At 41.4% G+C, this 18,225-nt stretch overlaps 1 protein-coding gene and 2 non-coding genes across 3 annotated transcripts; all 3 read right to left on the minus strand.

The window, feature by feature from the left end:
* Positions 1 to 244: 244 nt before the first annotated feature.
* On the minus strand, positions 245 to 10,857 carry CCT6A (chaperonin containing TCP1 subunit 6A). Its single transcript, XM_036409471.2, has 14 exons — positions 10,607 to 10,857; positions 10,096 to 10,159; positions 9,138 to 9,272; positions 7,994 to 8,167; positions 6,967 to 7,070; positions 6,200 to 6,310; positions 5,804 to 5,963; positions 5,628 to 5,710; positions 3,981 to 4,077; positions 3,531 to 3,678; positions 2,506 to 2,639; positions 2,004 to 2,106; positions 917 to 989; positions 245 to 654 (listed from the first exon to the last, which is right to left on the minus strand). The coding sequence occupies exons 1-14, from the start codon at positions 10,741 to 10,743 to the stop codon at positions 582 to 584; spliced, it is 1,596 nt and encodes a 531-aa protein (XP_036265364.1). The 5' UTR covers positions 10,744 to 10,857; the 3' UTR covers positions 245 to 581.
* Positions 3,345 to 3,481, minus strand: LOC118704004. Its single transcript, XR_004983241.1, has one exon. It is a non-coding gene; the product is annotated as a small nucleolar RNA SNORA15 (small nucleolar RNA).
* Positions 8,293 to 8,426, minus strand: LOC118704011. The gene has a single exon (XR_004983247.1). It is a non-coding gene; the product is annotated as a small nucleolar RNA SNORA22 (small nucleolar RNA).
* Positions 10,858 to 18,225: the final 7,368 nt, after the last annotated feature.

Genomic DNA, 18,225 nt, shown 5'->3' on the forward strand with positions numbered 1-18,225 from the left:
TCTTTCTACCCACTCCCACTTAACTTTCCTGGGAGCATTTTAGCAGTTACTTCAAAGCATGAAATGTCCCACTAAAAGATCCAATCATTTTACTCACAGCAATTGGTACTAAATAAACAGGGATGCTTTCAAAATCTTGTTACTTAAATGTCATTAGCATAAAATTTTTCATCTTAAATGCTCAATAGGGAATTACTGGATAAATTAAAATACATCATTAGAAGAAATTATTAAACAACCAAACTTGTTTTTCAAGGAATATTTAATAAGGTAGATACCATATGCTTTTCTAATATGTTTTAGTATCACAGAAACTAAAGCAAAAATATTCTGTGCACATTGCGTGAAAACAGCCTGCTAGTTGTGCATACACTGAGTACAATTTAAAAAATAGCGTAAATTATAATTTCAAACTTTGGAATTTTAATAGGTGGTTTGCCATTGCTCTTTCCTTTCTTCAGATGGGGGAAAAAAAATTCCTTTAAAAATCATTTGAAGCCAGGACAAAAATTCCATAGCTGTATCCTTAGGATCACTCCGTAGAGTCTTCATGATTCAGGTAGTACAGGGGAAGCTTCAATTCAGCCTTTTAGAGAAGACATTCCAGCTCGCATGATCTCATCGACCAGGAGTATGTTGGTGGCAATCACAGTGCTAAAAGGGGGGGGGAAAAAGTCAGATGGTTCAGATTTCAGATATAGAATCCTAATTCAACTCAATTTTCAACTAAATCATGCAAATTACATCCAATTAAATGTCCCTCTCCCCCTCCATACATAAAAAGTTTCATTTCTGCATTTTTTTTTTACATTTTGATGAGGGTGAGGGTGGGGGGAATTAAACAGAATATGCCAAATAAAAAGAGTATGATGATTACCTAAAGGTTATTTTATAGTTTTGGCTTTCTCAAACTTACCAGGAGTGAAGAAGCTGTTTCTTTACACAATAGTTATCCCATACGCCCACTTCTGCTGCTACCATTGGCTCACCTGAAAAGTAATCCAGTAGTCTTAAAATCATATATAGGTCATAAGATCAGAATGATCTTATTCCTGTGCACAATATCTTTGATTAGTGACTTATCTTTGATAAGTGACTGATCTCTGATTAGATATTGTCTATTCTGTTAACCAAATACTTGAACATCTTGTTTTTCTGGACACATCTATCCATATTAAATTACAGCACTTGAACTATAATCTGGTCAAAATGGGCTTATCATTTTCCTCATTCCAAAAGCCCTTTTTATTAAATATAAACAATGTTGTTGATAATAGTAGATCTTACGTACTAATGGGATCTCAGTTCTCTCTTCCACTTTGTACCTACATAATTTGTGCTCTTACACTAGTCTTAAGATCAGGGCTTTAAATATTTCATTATATTTGGTCCCCTCTTCCAGCATTATTTGTTACCCTCAACCTTTTTTCATCAGTGAATATGATCATCAATATTTCCATATCATAGTCCCTGATAAATTGAGTAAACCCAATATGAAGCTTTTCAATATTTAACTGAACCATCTACCACCACTCAGCAACATCAACAAATCCATACTCTTTGAAACTATTCAAATGTATATATTTGATTCCCTTACTGTATCTAGTCGTTCTGTTTTTATATTATATTTTAGAACCCAGAGTTCACAGATAGGACTAAAATAAACTGCAAAGCAACTCCCTAAGATTCTTTTGATTCTTCCTGGCTTTACCTCACCTATATTAACAAGTTTCCCCCTACAAATAGTTGCATTCTCTCTCTCTCTCTTTTTAAAAAAATATATTTTATTGATTTTTTACAGAGAGGAAGGGAGAAGGATAGAGAGGTAGAAACATCAATGAGAGAGAAACATTGATCAGCTGCCTCCCGCACCCTCCCACTAGGGATGTGCCCAAAACCAATGTGCGTGCCCTTGACCAGAATTGAACACGGGACCTTTCAGTCCACAGGGCGACGCTCTATCCACTGAGCCAAAACGGTTTCAGCTAGTTGCATTCTCTTACCCGTGTTCAAGTCCACACCCACAAGTTGACCTGATTCCGAATGTTCTGCTTGAACTTTAACTAGTGTTTCCTGAAGATCAAAACCAGAATTCTGAGCAAGAACCTAAAGGAAAACAAATTTAATCCTTTAAAATACAGGACTTAAGAACTGATAGTCAGTGCACAATAAATAAATAGTATATCCATTAATGATCAATAGAAAATTATTATATCAATTGTAGTTTAAACAAAAAGCAAGTTTGTACTCAAGTATATCCCCTACACACTGCAAACCCTCTTAAAATAGTTATCTCTTGCCACCTGAAACTTCAGATATTCAAGTTTCCTTTCCAGGGAAACCAAATACGTTTGGATGTTCTAGTGTTAGGGAGAAAACGGATCAAACTTACTCAAAATCCACATTATGAAAAAAAAAACAAACCCATTATCAAAACACTTTCACATTCACCAGCTGAAATCATTTTGTTCCATTTTAGAAAAAGGACTATTACACTAGTCAGACCTTGGGAATAATGAGCAATGCATCAGCAAACGCTTGAACTCCAAGCTGGGCCCTGCCCTTTATGCTGGGCTTGTATTTCACGAGGGCGTGTGACATTGCCACTTCCACTGCACCACCACCTGGAACCACACAGCCTGTTGGACGGGTGGGGAAGGAAGGGGGAAGAGAGAAAATGCTCAGCTATAAAGAAAACTGTGGAATTATAAAACAAAGTAAAATACACATACATGGCCCTGGCCAGTTTGGCTCAATGGATAGAGTATCTGCCTGCGGACTGAAGGGTCCCAGGTTTGATTCCAGTCAAGGGCATGTGCCCAGGTGGCAGTTTCAATCCCCAGTGGGGGGCATGCAGGAGGCATTTAATCAATGATTCTCTCTCATCACTGATGTTTCTATCTCTCTCCCTCTTCCTCTATGAAATCAATAAAAAAAAAAAATTAAAATAACACACGAAAACCATTTTCTTGAAAATTCAGTGTAATGACAGCAATTTTAATATTGCATTTGAAAGCAACATATCAAATAATATGATCTGATTTAACTGGCACTTGGAAGCTCTTACAATCTCTCTTTTAAATAAATAAATAAATATATATATATATATATATATATATATATATATATATATATATATATTGATTTTTCTACAGAGGGAACGAAGAGGGATAATTGGAAACACTGATGACAGAGAAACATCAATCAGCTGCCCTCTGCACACCCTCCACTGGGGACGTGCCCACAACCAAGGTACAATGCCCTTGACTGGAATCAAAACTGAGAGTTTATACTTTATCCACTGAGCCAAACCAGTCAGGGCCTCTCTTACAATCTCTTAACTTATTTGTATCCACTTTTAGTAACGATATGCTATGAAAAACTTGGCATACCATCATAGCCATTTTAAAGGGAAGATTACTTTTGCATGGTGTCTGGCTGTGTAAGCTACTGACAAAAAGAACACAGTATTCAGCCATGCCTTAGAGAACAGCAAAAAGAATGCAACTGAAATAAAGTGAGAATCTTACCATCATCAATAGCGTTTTTAACAGCCCTCAAGCCATCTCTTATTGCATCTTTGATTTGAGTCAGTGTGTGCTTATTTGGTCCTTTGACCAATAATGTAACAGAGCGAGGATTGTTACATTTCTCAACGAAGGTGAACTTCTCTTCTCCCTATGTAAAGAGAATATTTTCAAAAAAACAAGACATAGTTGTACAAAGAATGATCAGAGAAAAAATGGTAAATGGCATATTCACAGAAAACACACTAATCACATTAAGGTAATTTCTTAAAAACAAACAGAACACATGTAAGAGAAATGTGACTTCCCCACCAAAGGAGCATCACTGCTACACCTGGACCATCAAACTGTGTATGAACAAAGCATAAATCTGATCCCAAGTTTGAATGAGTTTTTACTACTGAAGAATTCATGAACCAAAAAGTATTACCTTTGGAAAGAAAATACACTTACCAATGTATACTCATAGACAAGTCCTGCATGTCCCAAACAATCAGGACTTAGGTCCTCAAAAGAATTTAGAGCTACTCCACCACAAGCAAGAGTCAGCCTGAAATATTGAAGTATTTTAAAAGGAGATGTAAGTAATTTTTATTAGTTATGCTTAAAGAAGATTATTTTTAGGAAGCAATCTTTCAGAATGACATACTAAAATTATATTCTAAAATGTATTTAACTTGTCCATTTACTACCAACTGGCTAAAAACTGGTCTTTTTCCTAACTCTCCATTTAAAGCACTTTTCCCAAGTCATCAAATACTTCTCTCATATGATTTTTAAAGATAAACAAAAGCTTTCTCGTATTTCTCTGAAACCCCTTGATGCTGTCTCCTGAAATGGAAATATATGTACACTATGTGCCATTGTTTAAAAATAAAACAAGGATAGCCCGGCAGGTGTGACTATGTGGTTGAACATCACGCCAGGCACCAAGAGCTTACCAGGTCAGGGCACAAGCCAGGGTTCCAGGCTCAACCCCCAGCAAGGGGATGCAGGAGGCAGGAGGCAGCTGATCTATGTTGATACTTCAATGTTCCTCCCTCTCCCTCTCCCATCCTCTCTAAAATCAATAAAAACCTATTTTTAAAATAAAAGTAAAACAAATATAAACTAATGTTCATAGTGGCATTATTCATCATAGCCAAAATGTCTCCTGACAGATAAATGGATAAATAAGGATATGATATAATCCATACAATGAGACATTTGTCTTTAAATAGGAATTTCGATACATTATTACAACTTGGATGAATCTTGCAAACATTAGGCTTAATGAAATAAACCAGACACAAAAGGGCAATTATTGTATGATTCCCTTATATGCGGTACCAAATTCAGAGACAAACAGAACAGTATTTACAGGGGAAGCAGTGAGGGAAGAAATGGAGAATTACGTAGGGGTGTCGAACTCAATCAGAGAAGGGGCCAAAATCTAAAATCCAGCCTAAATCGCGGGCCGAATGGTTTACTGAACAGTCATAAACTGTCATTGTGATGGAAACGCAGCGGAGTGCAGTGATGACAGCGCGGTGCGGGCCACATTGCAAGGCCTGGCTGGACGGATTTGGCCTGCGGGCCTTGTGTTTGACACATGTGGTTTAATGGGTAGTTTCAGTTTGCAATGCTGAAAAAATTATGAAAATGGGTAATGGTGGTGGGTGCACAACAATGTGAATATAATTTAATGCCACTAAATTTTTTACACTTAAAAAAAAAAGGGGTGGGGGGGGATGGGCCATGACTGGGTAGGCTCTGTGGATTGAGCATCAGCCTGCGGACTGAAGGTTCCCGGGTTGGATTCCGGTCAGGGGCATGTACATTGGTTACGGGCACATCCCCGGTGGGGGTGGGGGTGTGTGTAGGAGGCAGCTGATCGATGTTTCTCTCTCATCAATGTTTCTGACTCTCTATCCCTCTCCCTTCCTCTCTGTAAAAAATCAATAAAATATATTTAAAAAAAAGGGGGGGGGCGCGAATGGTCTATCTTGTATTATGTGTATTTTATCAAAAGTAAAAGCAAAAATAAGTTGAGGGGGGAAAAGGAATCATCTCAGTTAACGCACAGATTCACATCCCTCAGTGAACTGCTCTCCACCGTACCTTTCCATGTTCCTTTTCTTCGCTCTGCGCAGAGCTACTATGCCTTCTTTTGCAAGAGCATCTAAGGAAAATGGGTCAATTCCCTGTTAACAACAACAACAAATTAGTTTTAAAATATTTCACCTGAAAAATCAAAATGGATACAGACTAGTTTATAAAGCAAAAGTCATTCTCACCTTTTGATTAATAACAACAAAACCTTTATTTGAGTCACCACAGACTTTCTTTTTCAGGTCTATTATTTTTTTAACTCTATCTTCAATGAATTTTCTTTCAGCTCTTACTAGTTTCTCCCTCTCTTCTGCACTCTTGTAAAAAAAGCCAGAATTCACTTCTCTATTAAAAATAAAAGTGGAGGGGTGTGTGTTAGAATGTTTATTTTATTTAACAAATAGCCTGTTAATTCTGATCTGCCCCTGGTTTATTATGAGTTTATTCCTAGAATTCTCCCAAACCCAATTTGAGGCATTGTCTATACAGTGAAAAAAACTGAGTCTCACAAAGAAGTGACTTGCCCAAAATACCAAGCTTCCCTGCTTCTCGATTCCATTAGTAAGAGAATACAAACTCACGTTTTTTCATATTCTAATGACACATTGCATGTAAGGATGTATGCATCTTCTACTCTTTTTTTCATATCAGGATGCCGTGCCCCATGGTCCAAAACAAGACCTCTGATTAAGCTGTGAAAATATATTAAAAATTATGGTATATACAAACATTTAATTACTATGTTACATAACTGAAACTAATATTGTCTGTTAACTATAACTCAGAAATAAATTTTAAAAACACATTATATTGTTATTGACTTTCAGCCCAGCCTGTGTGGCTCAGTGGTTGAGCACTGACCCATGAACTGAGAGATCATCAATTTTATTCCAGGTCAAGGTTGCAGACTCGATACCTCGTAGGGGGTGTGCAAAAGGCAGCCAATCAATGTTTCTCGCACATCAACGTTTCTATCTCTCTATCCCTGTCCCTTCCTCTCTAAAATAAAAAACATATTTTAAAAACATTTCTTATAATATCTAATTATTTTTAAAATGTTTTCAAGCTAGATCTTTGAAATATATAATTCTCCCATTAGGTTTTGTATCCAGCAGTTCAATAAATGCCAAACAACCGATGTAGCTCACTTTTCTGGATAATTCTGACTATTAACACATTATACCATTAACTTCAAGAGTAAATATTACTGAGTAAATTAAATATTCATCTAGGCAATATATATTAATTCAAACACACACACGTCAGCCAAAAAAAAATGTGTTGTATAAAGCGCCTATTTGTACACACAACACACTTCATAAGCATTTCACAGCAATCTACCACCTACCTTGTATCAGTTTCAGATTTATGTTTCATTTCCATGATCTCAACCATGAAGAGGTCAATAGGTTCGTCTTGTTTTTTAATGGCCAAAATGGAATCAACTACAGCCTACAATAAGAGCATAATCATTAAATGAATTTGATTTGCAGAAGTCAAGATGCTTGTTACTTGTTTTACAAAATTTAGACAGTTTCTTGACTTTAACATTCTTCAAATTGACCTAATAGAATACATTTGCAGCTGAAACCGGTTTAGCTCAGTGGATAGAGCGTCAGCCTGCGGACTGAAAGGTCCAGGGTTCGATTCCGGTCAAGGGCAAGTACCTTGGTTCCGGGCACATCCCCAATAGGGGGTGTGCAAGAGGCAGCTGATCGATGATTCTCTTTCATCATCGATGTTTCTAACTCTCTATCCCTCTCTCTTCCTCTCTGTAAAAAATCAATAAAATATATTTAAAAAAAAATACATTTGCAAAGGGCTGAAGTCATTTATATTTCTGAAAATTAAATTTTGTCATTACCTAAAGAATCAGACATCCCTCCTACTATTTTATTAACATAAATAACAAAATCTCCAATTATAAAACTTTTAATGAAAGCTCTGATTATAACCTGGTCAAGTATATGATTATTTGAATTTCTCACTTTACTTTTTGAAGGACACCGATCAGATTATCACTGCCACAGAATGAACCCACTTTGTCACGTATGAAGACTTCAGAGAACAATCTATAATGAAATTGGTAAGTATACTGATGGTTCTAAAATCAGGGGCTCAGGACCGGTTTGGCTCAATGGATAGAGCGTCAGCTTGGGGACTGAAGGGTCCCGGGTTCGATTCCGGTCAAGGGCATGTACCTTGGTTGCGGGCATATCCCCAGCAGGGGGTACGCAAGAGGCAGCTGATAGATGACTCTCTCTCACTGATGTTTCTAACTCTGTCTCTCTCCCTTCCTCTCTGTACAAAAATCAATAAAATATATTAAAAATAAATAAGTAAATAAAATCAGGGGCTTTTAATTCAACACATACCTCTGTTAAGACATCAGCAAGTTCCGCATGAACTTTAGTACGCAGGGATGTTCTGGCCACATCGATGAGTATTTCCCTGTCCATCTCTTTGCTTACTTTTACTTGTTCCAAAAACTGAAGTGCCTTTTCCTTTGCAGCTTCAAATCCTTCTGTTATTATTCTGGGATGAAGACCCTATAATGAAGACAATTATAAAACCACCACTAACCCTGGAGTTCTCCAATTAGATGCCACTATGTTCACGATAAAGTATATTTTTGAAGATTTATTCTGGGTCATTCCTATCATTTAATAAAATATAATGTGCTGACTTTATGAATACATTTAAAAGGATGAACAGTCCTTTCAATGCAGAGGAAAAGAACAGACATTGCTCTAGCACAGAGTCAAAGCCAAGGGAACTATAAAGCACACTTGGGTGTTCACTGTGCAAACCGCAAGGAATAGCAACAAAAACTCAACATATCACAACTTGCAGTAAACAGACCACTGCATCTTCCCTACAGGTAATCTGAAATAAATTCACATCATTTACTGATAAAAGTAGACAGGGTGACTAAATGACTGCTTTCTGTCTTCCCAGGAAGTTCTTCCTGACATCTGATTAGTATTCATTGAGGTTTGCTTTAATCTTGGAACTAACTACTCAGGGCTAAAAAAGATGCAGCATTTTTATTTAAGTTTTTGGTTGCTTTTTCCTTACAAGTAGTCCTGAACATCCCATTTTAAGATCTCAATTATTAACCTACATTGTAGACAGATATGATACCCTGTTTCCCCGAAAATAAGACAGTGTCTTATATTAATTTTTTCTCCCAAAGTTGCGCTAGGTCTTATTTTCAGGGGATGTCTTATCTTTTCATGTGCTAGGTCTTGTTTTCCGAGGATGTCTTATTTTCAGGGAAACACGGTATATGCAAAGCAACTTGATAAAAGAAAACCTTTCAGGCCAAGGAAGGTTTCTTAACTTGTCCAGAATCACAATAAATTTGTGTCAGACCAAGATGAAGACTCTGGTTTCCCCACTGCTCTTTACATTCTGCTATGGCCTCCGCTACTATTAATGCATCAGTTTGTAGAAATAAAACCCAGGTTATTTCTTACACATAACAAAGTATCACAAAAACACAAGAATCATGTATACTTCAGAAATGTAGAGATCCGCCTGTTTCAGCAGTTCTCCAATGATTAGGACGTTGGACGTGGTACCGTCACCAGTTATGTCATCCTGGGCTGTCGCGACTTTGGCTATTAGGGAGGCTGTTGGGTGTTGAATTTGCTGGAAGTAGAAAAAGAAAGCATTAAATTACTTAAAACAATCCAAATATACCTTAAAATGTGCAAAAGGCCTCCTTAACACAAACCGCCCAAGGGTTCAGCTACACATTACTTATTCTGCACTGTCAGTTTCTGACAACTAAAACATTTTCACATATAAATCTGTTTACTTCTCAAGATCATCTCTAATGTCCTGGTAAGGAACTTTGAGGCTCAGTTAAAGTTTACTCAAAGTGATAGAGCGAACAAGTACAGGACCAAGTAATTTCAAACCCCCATGCAAGCCTCTTTGTGACACAGCTGGGACTCTTGTGCCTTCTCCAGGATTCCTTGACACTATCCAAATAATTAACATCCAGTGGTCGGCAAACTCAGTCAACAGAGCCAAATATCAACAGTATAACAATTGAAATTTCTTTTGAGAGCCGAAATTTTTTAAACTTAAAACTTCTTCTAACGCCGCTTCTTCAAAATAGACTCGCCCGGGCCGTTGTATTTTGTGGAAGAGCCACACCCAAGGGGCCAAAGAGCCGTATGTGGCTCTCGAGCCGCAGTTTGCAGACCATGAGCCAAGCTCATCCGTGAATGCTAAATTACTGTATGGGAAGGCTTTGGAAGAACAGGATACCCATCCATCAAGTCTTCAGGGCTCCTCATTGTACTGGACTGTTGCTACTCTTACTGATGACATTTCTTTCCTACTTCCTGCACTGTCTGGAAAACTATGGGATGAGAATACGATTCCCTCTTATGGGTGCGAATCAATTATGAAAAGATCTCCCTACAGACCAAATGGAAAAGCCAAGACTTCGCCGATCGCTCACCATCTCATGCAGAAGCACATTGCCGTCTTTAGTCAGCTTGATGTCTCCAGCGCCAGAAACAAGCCTGTTCAGGGGGGCAGAAATGAATCAGTGTGACTTTTTCAACGGACACCAAAGTGACTCCCATGAAAAAAACGTGCTTTAACCAGGTCCTCGGGCGCTGGGGCCACAGGGCGGGTCCCCTCCTCCTGGTGGTAACATAACGGTGCAGAGCCCACCCCGCTCCCCTCTGAGAAAGCCCGCCGGGCCCCCGGGTGGCGCAGGTCCCGGGGCACGAGGGAGCGCCGCGCACGCGGGCAGCTTTGTTCCCCGCGGGGACGGCACCGACCGCGAGAGGCGGCGGCCGGGGCAGGCAATAGGCCGGGCCACGGGAGAACGCGGGGAGAGGGGCCGCAGCGGCGCGCGGAGGCCCGGGCCCGGCGGGCTGGAGACCACCCCTCCCGGCGCCCGGCACGCGGCCCGCGGCGGGGAGAGCAGCGCGAGCCGGGCCCCCGCTCCGGCCCCGCCTTACATCTTCATGGTGCCTTTAGGCCCCAGGTTGGTCCTCAGCACGTCCTGCAGGCCCCGGGCCGCGCTGATGTTGACCGCCAACGCCGCCTGGGCCCGGGCCACCTCGGCTTTGGGGTTCAGGCTCTTCACGGCCGCCATCGTGGAGCCAGCAAAAGAGGAAAAGAGCGACGCTGGCTCAGCCCGGCCGCGAGGCGCTATCCGGGTCTTCTGGAAGAGTCCGCGCCCGCCCGCCCCCAGCGTGCCTACGCGCCGCCGCCATTGGGCCGTGGGGCCGCTGGCGCCGCCGCTCATTGGGCCACAGGCCTGAGGCCCCGCCCCTCGCGCCGGGGCCACTGCGCCATGGCGTCGGGGAGGATCCTGTTCCTGGGGCGGTGTGGCGGCCGGGCTAGTGGGGCAGGGCTAGTGTTACCGGCCCATCCATCCTCGCTGTGCGGACCGGTTTGCGCGCCGTGAGCCGCCTCGGTCGGGGGCTGTTTTCTGGAGGCCTCTGCCCGCAAGGTGGAGGGTAGGCTTTCTCTCTCTCTCTCTCCCCCTCCCGCGGTTTGCCTGGCTTCCTCCCCTCTCAGGCCTGCTACCTGCGTTTTCTGGATGATACACTCTGTGCCTGACAGTGTGCTAGGTGCAAGCCCTCTGTGGGTACGTTAATGAGCCTGATGAGGGTTGTGAGGGAGAAGGGGGCTATGCGATAAATGTGACTAGCTCAGCGGGCCACATGGTAGGTCTGACAAGCTCAGTGACCAGAAGTAACCACATGGGATGGTCTGATCACATTTCTAACGGGGCGGGTCATAGCTGGTGGTCATCCCAGGCCTGTATGGCTCCCTGAGCTAAGGTCAAGCTTTACCTTAAGTGAGCTCTGTCCATTGTTCTTATGCAGCTAAGGAATCTCTTGGAAATGTATTTTTCTACCCTTAGAAGGCATAACTGCTGGCACCAGAGCAAAAGACCACAGAACCCTTCATTATCTTGTTCCCTGAATACCATCTCTGTGTGCTATAAATTTTAATTATTTTAAAAATATTTTTATAGCCCTGGCCGGTTTGGCTCAGTGGATAGAGCATTGGCCTGCAGATTGAAGGGTCCCAGGTTCGATTCCAGTGGAAGGCATGTTATCTTGGTTGCAGGCACATCCCCAGTAGGGAGTATGCAGGAGCCAGCTGATAGATGTTTCTCTCTCATGTATGTTTCTAACTCTATCCCTCTCCCTTTCTCTCTGTAAAAATATCAATAAAAATATATGTTAAAAAAAATACATTTTTTTTATAGAGAGCCCAGCCAGTGCTCAGTGGTTGAGGTCACAGTTCCATTCCCGGAGAGGGCACATGCCCAAGTTGCAGGCTCTATCCCCAATAGGAGTGATGTGGGAAGCTTTGATGATTCTCTTTCCCTCTCCCTTCCTCTCTGAAATCAATAAAAACTAAAAATTTTTTTTCTAGAGAGGGGGGGGAGAGAGAGTGAGAGAGAAACATTGATGGGCTGCCTCCTGCACAACACCTCCTACTGGGATTAAGCCCACAAATCTTGGCAAGTGCCCTGACCTGGAATCAAACGAGCAACATTTCAGTGCACTAAACAACACTCAACCAACTGAGTCACACCAACTAGGGTGATATAAATGTTAATTATTAAGAATCCTGTGCCCATCAATGTAAAAAAAATATATGTTTCTCCATTTACCTTTTATCCAATCCTAGAGATTTCCCTGCTATGCCTTCTTCCACCTCATTAATCTAACACCAGTGGATTTCATGTAACCCTCCTTATTATCCTCCTTTAATTATGATGTATAAAATAAGCTGCAACACTGGCATTCTCCAGAACCTTTCTCAACCCATTGAGATCTTGCTTCCTGGTGTATGTTGTCAATTTGACTTAAACTCATAAAAATTCATTTTTTAGGTTTGGATGTTTCTTTTTTAAAATGTATTTTTATCAACTGAGAGGGGCAGGGAGAGAGAGACATCAATATGAGAAACATCGGTCAGTTGCCTCCCATACATTGCCCCAACGAGGGACTGAACCCGCAACCTGAGTACGAACCCTGGCCAGGAACTGAATCGGTAACCTTTAGGTGCATGGGACGATGCTCAACCAACTGAGCCACACCAGCCAGGGCAGGCGTTTCTCACCTCGACAGGAACCTCGCCCAGTGTCCTAGGTGTTTTAGGCCTAGGGAAAATGAAGTGATAAAATGCAAGGTAGAAAGTACTAGATGCTTTTAAATTTTTTTAAAAATATATTTTATTGATTTTGTACAGAGAGGAAGGGAGAGAGATACAGAGTTAGAAACATCGATGAGAGAAAGTCATCGATCAGCTGCCTCCTGCACACCCCCTACTGGGGATATGCCCGCAACCAAGGTACATGCCCTGGACCGGAATCAAACCCGGGACCCTTCAGCCCCCAAGCTGACGCTCTATCCATTGAGCCAAACCGGTTTCAGCCGAAAGTACTAGATGCTTTTAGAAAGCTGCAGGATTGGTGCCTTGGCATTTGAGGTGAAGCAAGAGTCAGTTCACCTTTCAGACTCAGAACACACCGCCGAGGCCTTCCTTAGGCCCTTAAGTCCAGTTTGAAAAACTCAAACTTGGTTCAACAATGGTGTCCAGCCTTCGAGAGGACTCTACTTTTAAAAAATACATTTTTATTGATGGTAGAAGAGAGAAAGGGAGAGGGATAAAAAGATAAAAACATTAATGAGAAAGCAACACTGATCTGCTGCCTCCTGCATGCCCCCGACTAGAGATTGAGTCTGCAATCCAGGCATGTACCCTGACCAGGAATCAAACTGGTGACTTCTTGGTTCATATGTTGACACTCAACCACAGAGCAACACCAGATAGGCAAGAGGACTCCATTTTTAAGAGAAAAATTCTGAACAATGTCCACAATTGTTTTCTAATATCCAGTTCCCCCAAGTACCAGGTATTTAGTAATGCTTTGTATTTCATTTTTATAGCTAACAATAACAGTTATTCAGAATTCAAAAGGTACCAAAGGGCATATGGTAAAAAGTTGTCTTCCTCCCTGTGGTGTAACTTTCACCAGACAAGCACTGTTACCTTTGGATGCTTTGAATTCCCCTAGATGCTTTCTGGACGTATAAATAAATATATAATGTATAAATAAAAGCATTTTTCTCCATACAAAATGGCAATTTATAATACACATTGCTGCATGTGTTATACTTTAAGTATCTTGGAGATTGTACCATATCAATACAATTAGAGATTCCTCATTCTTATTAATGCTGCATGATATTACCTGGGTGTGTTTATTTGAGAATCACAAAAGCATCTATATAAGTTTGAGTAATAGCACAACACAACAGAAGGAGAGTCATAATGCTGCTTGCTGTGCACGCAGATTTATTTAACTACCGTTAGAGATGATGTCACTTAGCCCTACTTTATAGATTAGAAAATTGAATCAATAAAGTTAAGTAACTTGTCCAAGATAAACATTGCAAAACTAGAATTCAAACATGAACAGAGATGCAGATTGTAGAATATCAGGCCTCTACTTACAGGTAGGGAAAGGGGGGGTGGAAAGACTTTCCTGAGGTGAAAAATTTAAGGGGCACTAAAAATTCGGTAATTGAGATCAATTATATATATGTTAATTCTCATCTGAGGAGGATGCTTTTTCCACTGATTTTTAGAGAGAGTAGAAGGCAGGGGGATAGAGGGAGAGAGAGTTAAAAATTAAATTGAGAGAGACACATGAATTAGTTGCCTCCTGCTCAAGCCCTGACTAGGGCTGGGGATTGAACCTGCAACCAAGCTACGTGCCCTTGGCCAGAATCGAACCTGGCACCCTTCAGTCCACAGGCTGAATCTCTATCCACTGAGCCAAGCCAGCTGGGGCTCATCCTTCTTTTTGTTATTGTTATTCCTCATCTGAGGATATTTTTTTCATTGATTTTCCTTTAAAAAATAATTTTAAAAATATTTTTATTGATTTCAGAGCGGAAGGGAGAGATAGAACATCAATGATGAGAAACATTGATCAGCTGCCTCCTGTACACCCCCTTCCAGGAATCTAGCCCATAACCTGGGCATGTGTCCTGACTAGGAATTGAATCAGTGACCTCTTGGTTCATGGGTCAACGCTCAACCACTGAGCCACACTGGCCAGGCTAGATGTTATCTTTAGGGAGGAAAAGATCAGGGGGTCTAAACTGCATGACCATCAATATGCTAGGGGAGGAAAGGTTACCCTAGGGGCAAGGTTCTTGTTTTCCCAGTTTTCCCTTTGCTAAGCATTCGGGGCTTTCTGCTCAGGCGAGTTTCTGTACCTGGCCCATTGTCCCTGCTCTGCTCATGTCTGTCTAACTGCCTATAATATTTCCAGTGGTAAGTAGAGTAGCAGTTATAGTACGAAAATAGAAATATGAAAAATATATCATCATTGGATACTTCTAGTTAAACTTCTAGGCAAGAATCTGAGTAACCTTGTATTTTATATCATTTAACACTTTTGTCAAATTAATAAATATGATAAGATTGACTGGTTGACCCTAATGCCACTGGACAAAGTGGAGGAAAGAAAAGGATGAGATCAGCTGAAACCGGTTTGGCTCAATGGATAGAGCACACATGTCAAACACAAGGCCCGCGCAATGTGGCCCGCACCGCGCTGTCATCACTGCACTCCGCTGTGTTCCATCACAATGACGCGCGGTGACATAGGAGGCTTGTGATCTCGCCAGCCGCCTCGCCGGCCGCAGTACTTGCTATCTATTACACATGCACATAGATAACAAGTCACGCGAGATTCAGGAGGCGTGACCTATAGTCCGGCATCCGATGTGGTTGTGCGGGTGGCAGAGCAGAGGAGAGAGTGAGTGTGCGGGCATAAAAAATACACAGCAGAAGCTGCCAGTTCCTGGCATAAAGTGCAGGCATAAAAATCGCAACAGAATCTGCTATCTGTACCCAGCCAGGCATTTATTGACTGACTTTTTTTTTCCTCCACTCCATCTGCCAAATCAAGCTATCCCTGTGCAGTTTTCAACTTTTTCCTTCTAACGCAGATTTCCAATAAACTACATCTTTTACTGCCAATATTGATCCCAAAATGTCCAGGAAAAGAAAAGTTGACGGTGAAGGCAGACAATTTAATGACAAATGGGAAAATGAATACATGTTTGTGCTTAGAGAGGGCAAACCAGTGTGTATATTGTGTTATGAGACAGTGTCGGTGATGAAAGAGTACAATATACGTCGTCATTTTGACACCAAACATAATGTTAAGTATGGCAAATATACTTTGGAAGAAAAGCATAAAATTGTTAAAGAACTAAAAGGCAAACTACAATCACAGCAGCAAATGTTTACAAAGGCTACAGCGAAAAATGATGCTGCAGTGAAAGCAAGCTTTATAGTGGCTGAAGAAATTGCCCGTACTTCAAGGTGTTTTTCAGAGGGTGCCTTTTTGAAGCAATGCATGCTAAAAGTGTGTGAGCAAGTATGCCCAGACCAGATACAGAGTTTTCAAAATGTCAGTTTGTCTAGAAACACCATTGCAGATAGAGTTCAAGAACTCTCAGGAAATCTTTCATCACAGCTGGCCGAACAGGCATGCAGTTATCTCGCTTTTTCACTTGCTATCGATGAAAGCACAGACAACACTGATTCAGCACAGCTGTCCATCTTTATACGTGCTACGAAGACCGACCTCTCTGTCACTGAGGAACTTTTGGATGTAGCTGCCATGCATGGGACGACGACTGGTAGAGATATATTTGAGGCTGTGGAGAAATCTATAAATAATTTTAAATTACCCTGGGAAAAGTTGGTGGGGCTAACTACCGATGGCGCACCTTCAATGTGCGGAGAAAAGAAAGGCTTGGTTGGACTAATGAAGGAAAGAATGCAAAAAAGTCACTGCCACACACCCTTGATTACTTATCATTGCATTATCCACCAAGAGGCTGTGTGGAAAAGTTCTGGACATGAATGACATAATGACCACAGTCATTAAAACTATTAACTTTATACGGGCACATGGCCTGAATCATCGCCAGTTCCAGCAGTTTTTACAGGAGGTGGGTGCAGAGCATGGAGACGTGCCATACCACACAGAAGTAAGATGGCTGAGCAAGAGCGCAGTCCTCAAAAGATTTTTTGAGCTCAGAGAACAAATTGCTCTTTTCATGGAAAGTAAAGGAAAGCCCTTGCCTGAACTGTCGGATCCCGCCTGGCTATGTGATTTTGCTATGATGTGTGACATATGGGAGCATCTCGCCCAACTGAATCTGAAGCTGCAGGGACGCAAACAAGTCATCACGAAGATGTCTGACATGATCACAGCATTCCAGCGTAAACTTCAACTATGGAAGTCCCAACTGGAACAGGACAATCTTGCCCACTTTCCCGTTTGTTTGAGTATCTCAACCACTATTTCTGGTACTTTTCCTTGCAGTCGGCTGGCTACCAAAGTTAGCCGTTTACTAAGTGAATTTGAGCGGCGCTTCTCTGACTTTAGAACACAGCACTCAGGCTTTGACATCTTTGCCAATCCTTTTACAGTTGATGTCAACAATGTGCCCCATCACCTTCAGATGGAGATAATCGAGCTTCAGTCTGACAGTGGCCTGAAATCAAGGTTTCAGGATGTTGAAATTGAGGACTTCTACCCTCTACTGCCCCCTGACTCAATGCCAGAGCTCCGACTTCATGCTGCCCGTATTCTATCCATGTTCGGAAGCACCTATCTTTGTGAACAGATGTTTTCAATAATGAATCTGAACAAAAACAAGCACAGATCACGCATTACCGATGACAACCTCCATGCTGTTTTGCGGGTTGCTACAGCACAAGAAATAAAACTGAACATTGACTCATTGATCCGGGGAAAACGGTGTCAGACATCTAGCCAGAAAACAAAACAATGAGCATTTTAGGTACATTCCAATATTACTGTTTTGCTTGATACCAATATTAGTGTTTTGCTTGATAGCATGTGAGTTGGTTAACAGCACTGTTAAGGAAAAGATTGTTCCACTCATTTTAAATTCACATTTCTGGTTAACATTGTCAGTTTATGACTGTTCAGTAAACCATTCGGCCCGCGATTTAGGCTGGATTTTAGATTTTGGCCCCTTCTCTGATTGAGTTCGACACCCCTGGGATAGAGTGTTGGCTTGGGGACTGAAAAGTCCCAGGTTCGATTCCGGTCAAGGGCATGTACCTTGGTTGTGGGCATATCCCCAGTAGGGGGTGTGCAAGAGACAGCTGATCGATGACTCTCTCTCATCGATGTTTCTAACTCTCTATTTCCCTTCCTCTCTGTACAAAATCAATAAAATATATTTTAAAAAAAGAAAAGAAAAGGATGAGATCAAAGGATCCCAATTCCCAGCTACAGCATTGTATAATGACCTGAAAGCTTCTAAGTCTATCCATCCTGAGTCTTTTGACATCAGCAGTTGGATACCTCAAATAGCTGAAAACTCAACTCAGAATCTCATGTAAGTGGCTGAATTGCAATGCGAATTGACAAGTGAGGGCATTGATGAAGAAGCAATGGTTTCCTGAAATTTGGAATGGAAATGTGAGAACACCCTGATGAGTCTGGATGTTGAGCTCCTCAATCTTGTTGAATTCTTTTAGCCAG

Source organism: Pipistrellus kuhlii, unplaced genomic scaffold (genome assembly GCF_014108245.1).
Source record: "Pipistrellus kuhlii isolate mPipKuh1 unplaced genomic scaffold, mPipKuh1.p scaffold_m20_p_4, whole genome shotgun sequence".
In the NCBI taxonomy this organism is placed as follows: domain Eukaryota; kingdom Metazoa; phylum Chordata; class Mammalia; order Chiroptera; family Vespertilionidae; genus Pipistrellus; species Pipistrellus kuhlii.

Excerpts from the sequence above, each read along its gene's own strand:
- CCT6A (XM_036409471.2), bottom strand. The coding sequence starts at position 10,743 with ATGGCGGCCGTGAAGAGCCTGAACCCCAAAGCCGAGGTGGCCCGGGCC. Across the intron at positions 10,160-10,606 it reads CCTAAAGGCACCATGAAGAT|GCTTGTTTCTGGCGCTGGAG; the intron begins GTAAGGCGGGGC and ends CCCCCTGAACAG. Across the intron at positions 8,168-9,137 it reads CGGATCTCTACATTTCTGAA|GGTCTTCATCCCAGAATAAT; the intron begins GTATACATGATT and ends TCTTCATTATAG.